Here is a 15916-nt window from a genome sequence, read left to right as displayed (position 1 = left end):
AGTGCTGTTAATACAGTGTACAGTTTTATCACGGATAACTGTATTAGTGTCACTAGCACATCACTAGTGTCAGTCAGTTGGCACCCCCCCCAGCCAGTGTCAGTTAGTGCTAGATTGTCCACCACCCTATTACAGTCACACTATAGGTTGCTGATCACTGCCATTACTAGTACAGTGCCTGTATGGATTTTTATCTTGATCACGATCAGAACTATACCAGTGTCCCCAAAAATGGTTTGGTTTTTACAAAAGACATATAGCAGAATACATTTTGGCCTAAACTTATAAAGAAAATTGTTTTATTGTTTGTTAGTTTTTCAAAAATGTTGGTATTTTTTTGTTTATATAATTAAAAATCCAGTGGTGATCAAATACCACCAAAAGAAAGCTCCATATATGTGATATGATATAAATTGAATTTGTATACAGTGTTGCATGACCACACAATTACCAGTTAAAGTAGCACAGTGCTAAATATAAAAAAATTTCCTGGTCAAGAAGGGGGTAAAACCTTCTGGAGGTCAAGTGGTTAAAGTACACTATAACTACTCAACAGACTATAGGACACAAAAAGAAAGCCATATTTATTCATGTTTGTTACATTAAAATCATATTTATTACATTGAAAAGAGTTGGCTTATTTGACATAGCTGAATATTTAGTTATAACAATTTAGAGTCCATGAATAACAAAACTGTAACAGCATATGGTACAAATAACAACATGGTTGTGAAATAGGAGCTTTTGAGGTAGGACGTTTTTCTCCATCTTGCCAGAATTCACTTCAAATTGTCTAAGGATGACCAAATTTCCAATATAAATCCCATTTTTTATTGGCAGATATTGAAATGCAATTCCAGAGATTTTCCAATGCATCTTTTCAAATTCTGCAAAGTAAACATGTTTATATATCACCAAAGGCTTCTTCATGCTGCATAGTCCATGTGGTCCTTCTCTATGAGACCATATCAGCTGTATGCACCCATTTGTAGCCACTGCAGACGAAATATATGACATATACAAAATTATCTTTTGGTTGTATAAAACTTGATAGCTTAATATGTTTGTAAAAGTATTTCCTTTTTTGAATAAAGCGACAAAGAGTTAGACCCTTTCAGAAAAAATTATTGCTGCCTGGTTCCTTCTGAGGGATCTTTTTGTCCTAGGGACCACTGTCACCGAGACATCTAAAAATTAGAAATTCAAAACAATGGAACATCGAAAATGGGGATACCAATGGCTTCTTCATGATGCATAGTCAATGTGGTCCTTCTATATGAGATCACATCAGTAGTAGCCACTGCAGATGAAATATATGACATATACTGTACAGCATTATCTTTTGGTTGTATAAAACTTGTTAGCTTAAAGCGGTTCTCCACCCTAAAGTGGAAGTTCCGCTAATCTGATCCCTCCGCCCCCTCCGGTGCCACAATCGGCACCTTTCAGGGGGGAGGGGGGTGCAGTTACCTGGTATCTGCACCCACTTCCGGGACAGACCGCCGCAGACCCCCGCAGATGCCCCCCCCCCCCCGTTGTGTTCTGGGAAACACACAGTTCCCAGGACACAGCGGGGACCAGAAGAGACGCGCAGCGCGACTCGCGCATGCGCAGTAGGGAACCGGGGAGTGAAGCCACAACGCTTCACTTCCCGATTCCCTGACAGAGGATGGCGGCGGGGGCAGCAGAGAGACGAGCGATCACTCGTCATCTGCCGCCGACATCGCTGGACCCTGGGACAGGGTAAGTGTCAATTTATTAAAAGTCAGCAGCTGCAATATTAGTAGCTGCTGGCTTTTAATATTTTTTTTTTAGGTGCAGAACCGCTTTAAGATGTTTGTAAAAGTATTTCCTTTTTTGAATAAAGTGAGGAAGGGTTAGATGAACCTTTCAGAAAGCCTGATTGCTGCCTGGTTCCTCCTGAGAGCTCTTTCTGTCCTGGGGACCACTGTCACCAAGACATCTAATGATGAGAAATTCAAAACGATGGAACATCGAAAATGGGGATACCGTTTCCTATGGGAACTATTTAGGATGTGAATTTCAAAAATTTTGGAGAAATTTCCTGTTACGTATTCAGGACAGGAAGGGAAAATCTCCTCAGCGGGACACAGACAACAACAACAACAAAAATGTACAGGAATTTTAACTTTAACTTTTAATAGTCAATCTTAAAAAAACACCCTTTCTGTAAAAGAACCTTGGTGACCCCATGCGTCTGCCAGGAAACATTAAAAAGTTAGAATTTTTGTTCCTGCGTGAGTTTACTTCCCAGTATATCATAATTGAATAGAACTGAGGCAGTTAAAGGTCCTGCTGGTGAATATGTTAGTGCAGTGAATGGGTTTTAATGCCAGGCTGGCACATACACTATATTACCAATAGTATTGGGACACCTGCCTTTACACGCATATGAACTTTAATGGCATCCCAGTATTGGTCCATAGGGTTCAATATTGAGTTGGCCCACCATTTGCAGCTATAACAGCTTCAACTCTTCTGGGAAGGCTGTCCACAAGGTTTAGGAGTGTGTCTATGGGAATGTTTGACCATTCCTCCGGAAGCGCATTTGTCAGGTCAGGCACTAATGTTGGAAAAGAAGGCCTGGCACGCTGTCTGTGCTCTAATTTATCCCAAAGGTGTTCTATTGGGTTGAGGTCAGGACTCTGCGCAGGCCAGTCAAGTTCCTCCACCCCAAAATCACTCATCCATGTTTTTATGGACCTTGCTTTGTGCACTGGTGCGCAGTCATGTTGGAGCAGGAAGGGGCCATGCCCAAACTGTTCCCACAAAGTTGGGAGCATGAAATTGTCCAAAATGTCTTGGTATGCTGATGCCTTAAGAGTTCCCTTCACTGGAACTAAGGGGCCAAGCCCAACCCCTGAAAAACAACCCCACACCATAACCCCCCCTCCAACAAATGATTTGGGCCGGTGCACAAAGCAAGGTCCATAAAGACATGGATGAGCAAGTTTGGGGTGGAGGAACTTGATTGGCCTGCACAGAGTCCCGACCTCAACCCAACAGAACACCTTTGGGGTGAATTAGAGTGGAGACTGCGAGCCAGGCCTTCTAATCCAACATCAGTGCCTGACCTCACAAATGCGCTTCTGGAAGAATGATCAAACATTCCAAGACACACCACCAAACCATGTGTACAGCCTTCGCAGAAGAGTTGAAGCTTTTATAGTCGCAAAGGGTGGGGCAACTCAATATTGAACCCTACGGATCAAGACTGGGATGCCATTAAAGTTCATGTGCGTGTAAAGACAACCATCCCAATACTTTTTGGCAATATGGTGTATATGCTGGCTGTGCTGTTCTGTGCTAGGAATGCTCTCAGTGCATGCTTCCAGCACACAGACTGAGTCATGGAAAGGGTTGGGTCAATGGTGGAAAGGGTAATTTATCATGTGATTACTGTGACAGCCAATTGCAGTTGTCACATGATCAGGAACTCCACCTCCCAGCATTAGGATTTACTTAAAGGGGTGGCAGGAGGTGACAGGAAAGGTTTAAAGTAGTAGTAAACTCCGCTTTTACTTGTACCTACAGGTCATTTTATAAGACTTGCGTGTATGTACAGTGAATATCTCCTAAACTTGCACCGTTTTAATAGATTCTCACAGTTGCAGCAACAGGTGAGTTCACTGGCGCATGCACAGTGTGCTCAACATTAAAGTGGTTGTAAAGCCACTTGAAAAATTCTCTCCAATCCCCTCTGTTAGATAATGCAAAGTTCCCCAGTGTGTGTGATTTAAAAAAAAAAGTTGCTGTGTACCTTATTCCAAAACGCCAATCATGTGAACGCCCAGCTCTCTCCTCTCCCAGGCTGACAGCTACAGTGGGAGGGCCCAACAACTCCTGCTTTCCAATCAGCAGGGAGCATGAGATTTGCTTATTGAAGAGCTCTAGGAGGGGGTATGTCAGACGTATACAGAGAGTCTGCTGCTTCCACACAGAGAAGGCTGTGGCTGCTTTATAAGGAAAATTAACTAAAATCTTGCAGACATTTTATTTTGTTGCACCTGTATTTCTCGCGTTGTGGGCATTTGTCCCCGGGCGCATACTGCCTTAAACATTAGTAGCACTCAGTGCACTGTCCAGCTCTGCCCAGCCGCAGCAGCTGTCAGCATCTCATGGAGTTTGACAGGCTGCAGGCAGTGGGGCTGGACAATACACCTGTGATATTCGCCCGCATCTAATTGTGAGTCTCATGCACTGGGGCAAAACACTCAGTGGGCCTTACATTGTCGTATCACCTGCACAAGAAAAACAATAATGTACATGGCCCACAGAGTTCTGCCCATATGAGTACACAGTGTTATTTTTACACATTCTAACCTCTTTAAACGAGAATGTCAAATATTTTAAACATGCTTCCTTTATGCATGAATCTAAGATATAATAAGGGAATTTCGAATATTTTCCAGGCTTATGTTGTCATATTTTTACATATGAATAATTCAGGTCAATTTGCTTTAACTAAATGAAATACCTGTTTTTATTGCAAAACAGTACAATTAGCATCCCATCTGAATGAATGTTGTTAGATGCTTACGTGTTGCATGGGGCAGGGAGAGAGAGTTATATATATTATATATATTAGGACTGTTTGTACAGATTGATTAGAAACAACATGTGCAAAGTAAAGAGAAAGTTGAACAGTATGGCTAGTGGTATGTATTACTGCATACCTACCTGACGATAGTTAAGTGTCACCGTGCCAGTCCCTGTGGGATCTGCAGCCTGGAACTTCTCTGTAGAATATACAAAAAATGGTGAATATCTGCACAGCTTTCATGAAATATATGCAGTATCAACTGTGTGTTCAAAGGGTCTGTCCACTAGGGTTGCCATCTGTCCAGGATTCACCCGGACAGTTCAGGTTTTGAATCATGTGTCCGGGCTTCAGTCATGTGTGCCGTCAATAAATTTGTTTAGTTCCGTATTAGCCATTAATTTGTATTGCGTAATTCGTGTCCGAAATTCAATTTGGATTCATACGAAATACAAATTTTCGTTAGGTTTGTTAACTCTTCGTAACAATTACGAACGTTCGTTTTGACAAATTTATTATTATGAAGGGCTCCCACCATCCCTGTGCTGTGCTGACTTCCTGGGTTTTTAATTTCATAATAACAAATAATCATAATTAACGAAAATTCTTATTTTGTCCAATTCTGAATCTCCCATTGACTACCAGTACCAGTCTCCCACTCCCATATTAAAAAAGGTAATTTTCCCAACCCTCACTCAGCAGCAGAAGAAAACCTCTGATTGGTCAACAAAACACCAGCCACGTTTCCGTTTTAACGGAATTTAGATGCGAAATTCGTAAACGAAATTTCTTATTTCGTACAAAGTTTAGAAATATAGCAATTCGTATTTCAGATCCTCCTGAATGTATGAATTTACAGAAATTCGTACAAATTTTCGATTCGTAAGAAACTAATCGCACATGTCTAACCAAGATAGTCATACACAAATCTGTTGCCGTCCGGGAGCTGGGGGCTGCTGTTTGAGGACAAGTTTAACTGAAGGGTGGGGTGATAATGTCAGCAAGAGAAATTTGGCCAAACCCACTGTGTGCCAAGGCGCACCCTGTGCACTACATTACTACTCTCCTCGGGGCACCCAAATGTATCCCAGGTCTTTTATAATCTTATAGTGTTTACAGCAAAAACTAAAATAAATAGATTTATTATCACTTCCTGTCCTGAAAATGAACAGGATGTAATAACAAAACTCTACAAGTTAAAGTGGTTGTATACTAATTTTTTTAACTTTTACCTACAGGAAAGCCTATAATAAGGCTTACCTGTAGGTAAAAAAAATATCTCCTAAACCTGTATGGTTTAGGAGATATTCCCCTCGGTATGCGCCACTGACTGCAGCGGCGCCTGCGCACAAGGGGATTCTCGGCTGAAAGTCCGGCAGTGGCCGGACTCAGCCGGGATGAAATCTCCCACGCGCATGCGCGGGAGTGACGATATTGCGGCTCCGGCCACTCACAGCGCCGGAGCCGCGATACCCGGAAGAAACGCCGAGGGAGCATGTCAGCATGGCATGGATCGGGCCAGATGTCGGGGCCTCGTTCTAAGGTAAGTATTTCATAATGAGCTAGAATGCAGTGCATACTAGCTCATAATGCCTTTTGCTTTGCAGGTGGTAAAAAACTAAATTAGCAGGTTTACTACCGCTTTAAGGGGAATTACCCTCTTAGATGGTTAAAACTGTTGTCCCCACTGAACAATTTCATAATTTTCTACCCTTAGTGACAGGGTCACAAGGACAAAAAGAGCGTAAATCTAACCATTGTGGAGGTGTGCGAGTAGAGAAAGGTGTGGAGATGTACGGCCGGTGTACCCATGCCAACTACTCTGAGTTGTCTTCCCCCGGGGTTCTTTAGGCTATGACAGGTGTGAGGGGGTTCGCTCGGTAGCGGGTGTGTGTGACCCCCTGGATGGGTTCACAACACAAAGTCAGGCACAGCAGACAGCGGTGTAGGTGCAAAAAACAAAAGGTCCGGTTTATTTAGGCTACATGCAGTGATACATATAACAGCCAAACAAAATAAAACAAGAAAATAAATCCTGGTCAGCTTGACCTCTAACTACACACGTAGACTCCCTGTCTAACAACTGGGTGCAGCCTTGTGCTGCCCCAGTCCCTGTCTCTATTGTAGGGGTTTGCCACACAGGCGTTAACTCACCGCACAGAACAGATCTCAGACTCCCCAGTCTATACACACAAAACTGGTTCCAGGATGGAGCATCTCCCTATGCATGCTGGGGTTTTTTGTAGAGGTCTTAATGAGCCCACTTACTTCAGCTGGGCTCATTAACTCTTACCCTCTAATTGTAAAAGTCTGCATAAAGCCTGAATCTAGGACACACATATTTCCCATCCTGAATACAACCAGGTGATTTTACCTGCGTGCTGCCACACAGGGAATTAACTGGGTCACTAACCCTTACATATGGGACAACACTTGGCCTGAAGGCGTGCTCACCAATGCCCAGGACAACTGGTTGCTGTTCTTCCTCACGATTACTCATGGCAACTACTTCTTCCTCCTTGTCTTGTTGAATGAACCTTTGTTGTAATGATGTTACACATGCCCCATATTGCTATTTTGGGTCCAGGTTCTTTAGGAATATGCCTAGACCCCACATGCACCCCTTGAATAACTTCTAGCCAGGTTCTAAGCAGTTGATTCAACTTTTACTGTAAACTTGGCATGACATGTATAGCATGCAATAATGTCTTTCTCCCAACTAAATCGAACTGTGGCTGCCCTAGGTTACCTGCACCGGTGAAGCTACTTTGGGAAAAGTCCATACTTGGAAATGCTCGAATAGAGAAGTCCATGCTCTAGGGGTGTTCCAGCCGATCAGTGTTCCAGAGTGGACCACAGGTCCCAGCAAGTTCCCCCCACCCCCCCAGGATCTGGACCTTTTCCCATTGGGAAAGGACGCAAATCATTAACCCTTTCCCCCTGTCCTGTGTAACAGAGTGCTAACTAAACATATAGACAGACCTGCCTACAGACAGAGTCACTAAGACAACAATATAAAACTGACAGGGGTATTATAATCCTTCCCTTCCCTATCCAAAACGTAAAAAAAAAAAACATTTGGCTATACTCTTTAAATCCAAGACAGGAATAGAGTTTGACATTGTAGCAAGGAGATCTTGCTGAAGTATCCTAGACATAAGTAGTCGGGGGATGATGCAGACCACCAGGCTCAAACCATAACTAAAATATTACCTTTAGGTGGACAATCCATTTAACTGTTAGGCCTCATTCACAAAGGATTTTACCTACAGCTGCATCAGGAATCTACTGTTCCTGCATCTGGATCCAGAAGTGAATGCGGATAGTTGTGACCACTCAGTCTGTACAAATCAATGACCGGCTGACAGCAGCTGCATAAGTGTTAAGAAGTAATTGCACATGGGGCGATTACTTGCAATTAGGGACAGATGATCACTCGTTGAAGCAAGCTGTTTAGGCTCCATTCACATCTTGGCATTCCAAATTGTGGGCAGAATCGCGTGATGCTGCCAACAATTTGAAATATCAGAAAATTACAGAATGTCCATGGGATCCCCCTCCTTTCCAATATCACCCAGATTGTGACGCAGTTTTGCCACAGATCGCCAGATGCCTGTAGCCTGAAAGAAGTTCTTGCACTTCTTTTGGGCGACAGGAGATTCGCCATTCTGTTTGTGCGATTTTACAGCGAATGTCGCCCAACGAATCGTAGAAAAACTGCGATCAGGTACAGGATTTTGTCCGTGATTCGGAAAGCCAAGATGTGATCGGGGACTTATGTCTAAGCCCACGTACACATGGTCGGAGATTTTGCCAACCAAATCCGTCGGATTTTGCCCGTCGGATTTAGTCCGACGGATTGTGTCCGAAACTGTTGCATACACACGGTCGGGCCAAGTTGGCGAAAAATCCGATCTTTCAGAACGTGATGACGTAATTTCGTTACGATGGGACTACATTCAGGCTAGTAGCCAATAGCTTTGATGTAGGAATTTGATCTGAGCATGCGTGGCACTTGGTCCGATGAAAATGCTCTGCACATGATCGGATTAGGTCCGTCCGGCCCAGTTGGTCGGGAAATATTTCCAACATGTTGGAAAATTGGGTCGGACGGAGATTCGGACGGAATCAGTCCGATGCATACCACACACAGTCGGATTATCTGACGACACGGTCCGATAAGACTCATTCCGACAGATTCTCCGACCGTGTGTACAAGGGCTAACAGCAATTATCTGTCTCTAAGTGCAACGTAATTGCTCAGAGTTCAATTACATCTGAACACCCGCAGCTTTCAGCCTGTCATTGCTTTGTACAGGACTTTTACTGCAGCTGTGAGTTACATCCCATGCGAAATAAGGTTATGCTAGAGTTCTATTTTAGTCTACTAACCAAACTTTTGAGACTCACCGGTGAGACTTTGAAATTTTAGGAGACAGCAGATGAAATGATGATAGTTGAGAAAGCCAGCGGGGTCCCCATATCCTAATTGGACAAGCCTTACTAAGAAATCATCTACTGGGAGGCCTGTGTGATAAAAGAAAAAAAAAAAAAATGTACTGTATAATGTTTTCCTTTACCATAAATAATCCTTAAACACTAAGGCATACTTACATACAGCGGTAAAAAAAAAAAGATTTCTACCTAGTTTATGAAACAAATGAAAACAAGGAGGCGCTGAATCGATCATGGTAGGCATATATTACAAGTTATATATGATTTATTATACAGGGCTATTTTTGACTGCTTGATGTGTATTATATAAGTCTGCACTCTCCCATAATAAGCACATTCTCTGACTCATGCTGTATGCTAATTTAGCTTCTCAGTCAAATTACCGAGTCTGGCACCAATGAGTAGGTTGGTAGAATGCAAACATTTTAAAAAAAGCAGATGGAGTATTTTTATTATACATTTTTTAAAACAGATGGATACTTTTAAAGGATAGGTTTGTAAACTGTCTCTCATTACCAGGGAAATCCCTTAAAGTGGTAGTAAACCGCAAAAAGTAAAGAAAAAAAATGGGCCCCTCTGCTAGTATGCACAGCACAGCATACTAGTACATAATCATTGACTTACCGTATTTATCGGCGTATAACACGCGCCGGCGTATAACACGCACCCCTAGTTTAGGAGGGAATTTTAAGCATAAAAACTTTTAGGAGGGAAGTTTAAGGAAAAAAAAAACTTATTTATATGCCCATCAGTGTCCATCTGCAGCCTTGTCAGTGTCATCTGCAGCCTTGTCAGTGTCATCTGCAGCCTTGTCCACCATTGCAGCCTTGTCATGCAGCCTTGTCCATCATTGCAGCCTTGTCATGCAGCCTTATGCAGCCTTGTCCACCATTGCAGCCTTATGCAGCCTTGTTCACCTTTGCAGCCTTGTCCACCATTGCAGCATTATGCAGCCTTGTCCACCATTGCAGCCATATGCAGCCTTGTCCACCATTGCAGCCTTATGCAGCCTTGTCCACCATTGCTGCCTTGTCTATTTTATTTGCCTCTTTTTTATTTTTTAAAAATGCCGCCTCCAGCCGCCCTTGGCTCTTCTCGGCAGCTTTCAGCCACCTTCAGCCATTCTCGGCAGCTTTCGGGCCACCGAGAACGGCCGAAGGCAGCCGGAAGCCGGCGTGAAGAGCCAAAAGCTGCCGAGAATGGCCGAAAGCTGCTGAAAACGGCAGAAGGCAGCTGAAAGCTGCTGAGAACGGCCGAAGGCAGGCGAAAACCGCCGATAATGGCCGAAGGCGGGCGAAAGCCGCCTTGAAGAGCCGAAGATGGCTGAAAGCCGCCCAGAGGCTCAGAACTGCGGGGGAATCGGCATATAACACGCATCCGTGATTTTCCCCTGCTTTTAAGGGGAAAAAAGTGCGTGTTATACGCCGATAAATACGGTGACTAAAACCAAAGCCCTCCAGCGGTGCACTGTCACTGGTCAGGGCACTTCCTTCTTCACCTATAGTAATGGCTGCAGAAGTCACCGTGGCGGCACAGAAATTTGAAGGAATGACACAGTGATGCCACCGGCTGCTGCTACAGTAAAGATCTCCTAAACGGTAAGCCTGTAATAAGGCCTGGTCTTCCTTCTGGGTTTATGGGCTTCAGCCATATGAATGGCCGTGCTGCAATGATGTCACCCTACGCATGTGCGCAGGAGTCACAGCCGCGTCACAAAGCGCAGTGTGCATGCACCTGTGACGTCACTGGCTGCTGTTAAGGTAAATATCTCCATCCGTGCTCCATCCATGGCTCATCTATCCATCTGTGTTCCATCCATGCTCCATCCGTGCTTCATCCATGGCTCATCCATCCCCATCCATGGCTCATCCATCCCCATCCATGGCTCATCCATCCCCATCCATGGCTCATTCATGCTCACCTATCCCCATCCATGGCTCATCCATGCTCATCTGTGCCACATCACTGATCATCCGTGCCACATCAGTGATCATCCATGCCACATTCATGCCACATCAGTGATCATCCGTGCCACATCCATGCCACATCAGTGCTCATCCGTGTCACATAAGTTCTCATCCATGGCAAATCCATGCCACATCAATGCCACTATCCATGCCACATCAGTACTCATCCATGCCACATCAGTGCTCATCCATGCCAAGTGCATGCCACATCTGTGCCACATCAGTACTCATCCGTGTCACATCAGTTCTCATCCATGCCAAATCCATGCCACATCTGTGCCACATCCATGCCACATCAGTACTCATCCGTGTCACATCAGTGCTTATCCATTCCACATCAGTTTTAATCCTTGCCACATCCATGTTACATCAGTTTTCATCTGCGCCACATCCATGCCACATCAGTGCTCATCCGTGCCACATCCATGCCACTACGGTGCCTCACAAATGTGTAATGCATAGTCAAATTAAATTTGAAATGTATGCCCTTAGAACACCTGTCGGTGCTCCCTGCATATGTTGGGCCTCTGTATGTGGCCAGGCTGTAAAAAAAAAATCACACATGTGGTATCGCCATACTCAAGAAGAGTAGCAGAATATATTTTGGGGTGTAATTTCTGCTATGTACATGCTATGTGTTAAAAATATCTTATAAATTGACTTTGTGTAAAAACAAAAAAAGCATTTATTTTCTTTACACATTTCCCAAAAACTTGTGGAAAAAATGGCATGTTCAAAAGACTCATAATGCCTCATAGAATATATGCTGGGATGTTTACTTTCCAAAATGGGGTCATTTTTTGGGCGTTTACATTGTCCTGGTGCCCCAGGACCTTCAGAAGTGGTAGAGGTAATCTAGAAATTAGATGTGTAATTTATGCTCCTAGAATACCTGACGGTGCTCCCTGTGTGTTGAGCCTTTGTATGTGGCCAGGCTGTGTAAAAGTCTCACACATTTGGTATCGCCATACTCAGGAGGAGTAGCAGAATGTGTTTTAGAGTGTAATTTGTGATATGCATATGCTGTGTGAGAAAAATTACCCGTTAAAATAAAATCTTAATTTTGCAAAGAACTGTGGGAAAAAAAATACATCTTCAAAAACTTACCATGCCTCTTAAAGAGGAAGTAATGGCTATTAAAAAAAAAAAGGCAACCTGCAAGGCAAAGGCACAATGAGATAGTATGCATAGCATACTAGCTTATTATGAATAACTTACCTGAGAACGAAGCCCCCGAAGCGGTCCCCCATCTTCGTCTTCGCCGCTGCCATGTATCCCGGAGTGACATCCGCGTCTCGTTGCTCCTGGGCTGTGATTTGATGGAGCCGCGATGATGTCACTCTCGCGCATGCGCACGGGAGCCAACACGAGAGGCATATCGCAGTGATCTGTGGCCGGCTCAGTGCGCCTGCACGGTGCCTGTCTTTTTGTAAATATCTCCTAAACCGTATAGGTTTAGGAGATATTTCTTGGACCTACAGGTAAGCCTCAATCTAGGCTTACCTGTAGGTCAAAGTGGTTTGTAAGGGTTTACAACCACTTTAATACCTTGGACTGTCTACTTTCTAAAAATGGGTGATTTGGGGGGGTATTTGTACTTTCCTGGCTTGTTGGTCTCAAGAAATGATGGGCCGTCAGTACATCAGGTGTGATCAATTTTCAATGATTGCCACTTTAGCTTGTAGACGCTATAACTTTCACAAACACCAAATAATTTACACTGATTTGGGTTATTTTCAAAGATATGTAGCAGTATACACTTTGGCCAAAATATATGAAGAAAAATTACTAATTTGCTAAATGTTATAACAGAAACAAAGAAAAATGCTTTTTTTTTACCAAATTTTCAGTCTTTCATTTATAGCGCAAAAAATAAAAAACCCAGAGGTGATCAAATACCACCAAAAGATAGCTCTATTTGTGTGGGGAAAAAAAGGTCAATGTTTCATGACTAATTGTCATTCAAAATGTGAGCACTGAAAGCTGAAAAATGGTCTGGTTAGGAAGGGGGTTTAAGTTCCCAGTAAGCAAGTGGTTAAGATGGCCTTGAACTACTCAATCACACCTAGAGGTTCCCCAACATGTACCGTAATCCGAGCCCAATCCTTTATGGAGAGCAAATAAAAGTAGAACAGGAGCACAGGATTCAAGTTATAATAAAAGCAATTGATTTATTGGTAACTTCTATGTGAGGGGCATAGGGGGCAGTAACACTCCTCATTCATTCCTCTTCCTCAAGCTGCCGGGTTTACACTGGTGCGACAAATGCTCCGACAATGGGAGCTCATGACGCATGACGTGTGAAAATCAATGTTTGCCTATGGGAGCCGTCTTAACTGTTCCGACACAAGTCGGTCCGACTTTGATCATACTTCAGCCTATTGAATATCATTGAATTCGGATCAAAATTGGATCGCCGTCTTGCCTGATCCGACTTTGGCATGCGACTTGTGCTCTGATGATCTTGATGGGGAACTCCACACCAAATTTTAAATAAAAAAATGTCATGGGTTCCCCCTCCAAGAGCATACCAGGCCCTTCGGACTGATATGTATTTTAAGGGTAACTGAACTTCCTACGCCACAAAAATCCATACCAGACTCTTATCCGAGCACGCAGCCCGGACGGTCAGGAAAGGGGGTGGGGTCGAGCGAGCACCCCCTCCTGAACCGTACTAGGCTGAATGCCCTCAACGTGGGGGTGGGTGCATGTTGATGAGGACAAGGGCCTCTTCCTGACAACCCTGGTCTTTGGTTGTCGGGGTATGTGGGCGGTGGTTTATCGGAATCCGGATGCCCCCTTTAATAAGTAAAGTAATTTATTAGGCAGCTCCGGGGGTCTCTTCTGACTTCTCTGCTCTCTCCGACCTCTTCTCCTGCTCTTCGGTGTCTTCTGCCAGGCTCCTCCGCTATCTTCTGCTCTTTTGCCGCTCTTTTGCTAGCATTGGTCCGGTCTTCTCTGACGTCTTCTTCCCTCTGGTCTTCGGATTTTGACTCAACACTCTCTCCCACTGTAATGCCGTGTGCACGGTGAGCAACGACTTATATAGGCATGGGGCGTGGTCACCGGGTGATGTAATCTGGTGACCCCACCCTTTATAACGTCACCGCCTTATCATGCCCTGGGTGGTGACGTCGGAAGAAGACCAGAGGGAAGAAGATGACGGAGAAGTCTGGGACAACGCTAGCAAAAGAGCAGCAAAAGAACAGAAGATAGCGGAGGAGCCCAGCAGAAGACACCGGAGAGCGGGAGAAGAGGCCAGAGAGCAGAGAAGTCGGAAGAGACCCCCCAAGTCATAAGAGACCCCCGGAGCTGCCTAATAAATTACTTTAAAAAACGGTCTAGTGTGTTTTGTTTATTTACACCTTTTTCCCCAGGGGAATGGGTAGGGGTACCCCATACTCATTCACATAGGGTGGAGTGCCGGGATTTGGGGGCCCCCTTCTTAAAGGGGGCTCCCAGATTCCGATAAGCCCCCTCGTCCCCAGACCCCAACAACCAATGCTCAGGGTTGTCGGGAAGAGGCCCTTGTCCTCATCAACATGAGGACAAGGTGCTTTGGGACGGGGGGGCCACAGGGCATGTGGCCTAGTACGGTTCAGAGGAAGGGGCGCTCACTCATCCCCACCCCCTTTCCGAACCGGCCAGGGCTGTGTGCTCGGACAAGGGTCTGGTATGGCTTTTGGGGGGACCTCCACTACGTTTTTTCAGTGTAGGGGTTCCCCTTAAAATCCATACCAGACCAAAGGACCTGGTATGCTCTTGGAGGGGGAACCCATGCCGGCTTTTTATTTAAAATTTGGTGTGGCGTTCCCCCTCAAGATTCATACCAAACACAGTGACTGGTATTGGCGGGGATCCAAGTCAGATCCTCGTTCATTGAAGTCGGACGCGTCTCTGACTTCAAGTCGCAGGGCAAAGTCGGATCCAAAGAAGGACGAGTGTCGTGTCGCACCAGTGTAAACCCGGCCTCAAACATTGTCTTTAGAGTCTAGTCTGGAATTCTATACAGACAGGATAGTAAAATTATTAAAATTATTCTGCCAGATGTGGAATCCTTATTACCTGTTATGGGGCTACAATGGGTATCAGGTTAACCCCCCTGACGGTATTCCCGAGTCTGACTCGGGGTGGATTTTTCATACCAAAAGCGGTATCCCCGAGTCAGACTCGGGACAGCGTCGCTGGATCCAGGAGGAGGTTTACTTACCTTCTCCCTCGGATCCAGCGTTGTCTCCCCGCTGTACGAGCGAGCCGTGTCTCGCTCGATGCATCACACCGCCGATCTCCGTGCCCTGCGAGCGTTGCGACGCACGGGCACGGAGATCGGCGCCAAATTCAAAAAGTGAAACAAACAGTAAACATACAGTATAATGTAATCTTACAGATTACATTGCTGTATGTAAATATTTCACATCCCCGTTGTCCCTAGTGGTCTGCCCAGTGCCCTGCATGCACTTTTATATAATAAAAACTGTTCTTTATGCCTGGAAACTGGAGATTGCCCATAGCAACCAAAACTGTCACTGTACATCAAAAATGATTTTAGACCAGCTAGAAAACAGCGATAATAAATTAGAATCACTCGCAGAATTGAGAGATAGCAATTTGTGGGGAGATCCGTCATCAAATACTGAAAAGTATTGACAGTGACAATTCTGCAACTGAGCAAATTTCAGTGTTTTTGATTTGATTACATTATTGAATATTTTTTATTATTGTTATATTATTATTATTTGGTACAATTATTTATAGTTATTTATTATATTATAATTTATGATTTCATTTTTCAAACTTTATCATACCCGGGATGTCTGCTAGACTCTGGTTTGGACAGATTTAAGAGAGTTATTCCTAAGAATTGCAGGACTACAATATAAAACGCCAAATTTTCATGCAAAATAATGGTACCGCTTTTAGCACCTAAAATCCG

General features: G+C 44.3%; 1 protein-coding gene across 4 annotated transcripts in view; it reads right to left on the bottom strand.

The window, feature by feature from the left end:
* Window positions 1–583: 583 nt before the first annotated feature.
* LOC143981923 (calpain-1 catalytic subunit-like) overlaps window positions 584–15916 on the bottom strand; it is a 116048-nt gene continuing 100715 nt past the window's right edge. For 3 of the 4 annotated variants that reach the window (XM_077480177.1, XM_077480184.1, XM_077480202.1), the window contains 3 exons: window positions 8972–9088; window positions 4702–4760; window positions 584–887 (listed from right to left, as the gene is read on the bottom strand). In XM_077480177.1, the coding sequence (XP_077336303.1) occupies window positions 831–887; window positions 4702–4760; window positions 8972–9088 (233 nt within the window). In that variant the 3' untranslated portion in view covers window positions 584–830. Of the gene's footprint in view, window positions 996–4701; window positions 4761–8971; window positions 9089–15916 lie in introns of all 4 variants that reach the window. The other variant, XM_077480192.1, reaches the window with a different exon arrangement.

The sequence above is a fragment of the Lithobates pipiens genome, unplaced genomic scaffold, assembly GCF_037356315.1.
Source record: "Lithobates pipiens isolate NorthernLeopardFrog02 unplaced genomic scaffold, aLitPip1_a1.2 Scaffold_1, whole genome shotgun sequence".
Lineage (NCBI taxonomy): Eukaryota > Metazoa > Chordata > Amphibia > Anura > Ranidae > Lithobates > Lithobates pipiens.
Note: the sequence above shows the minus strand (reverse complement) of the source record. Positions and strands in the feature narration are given on the sequence as shown.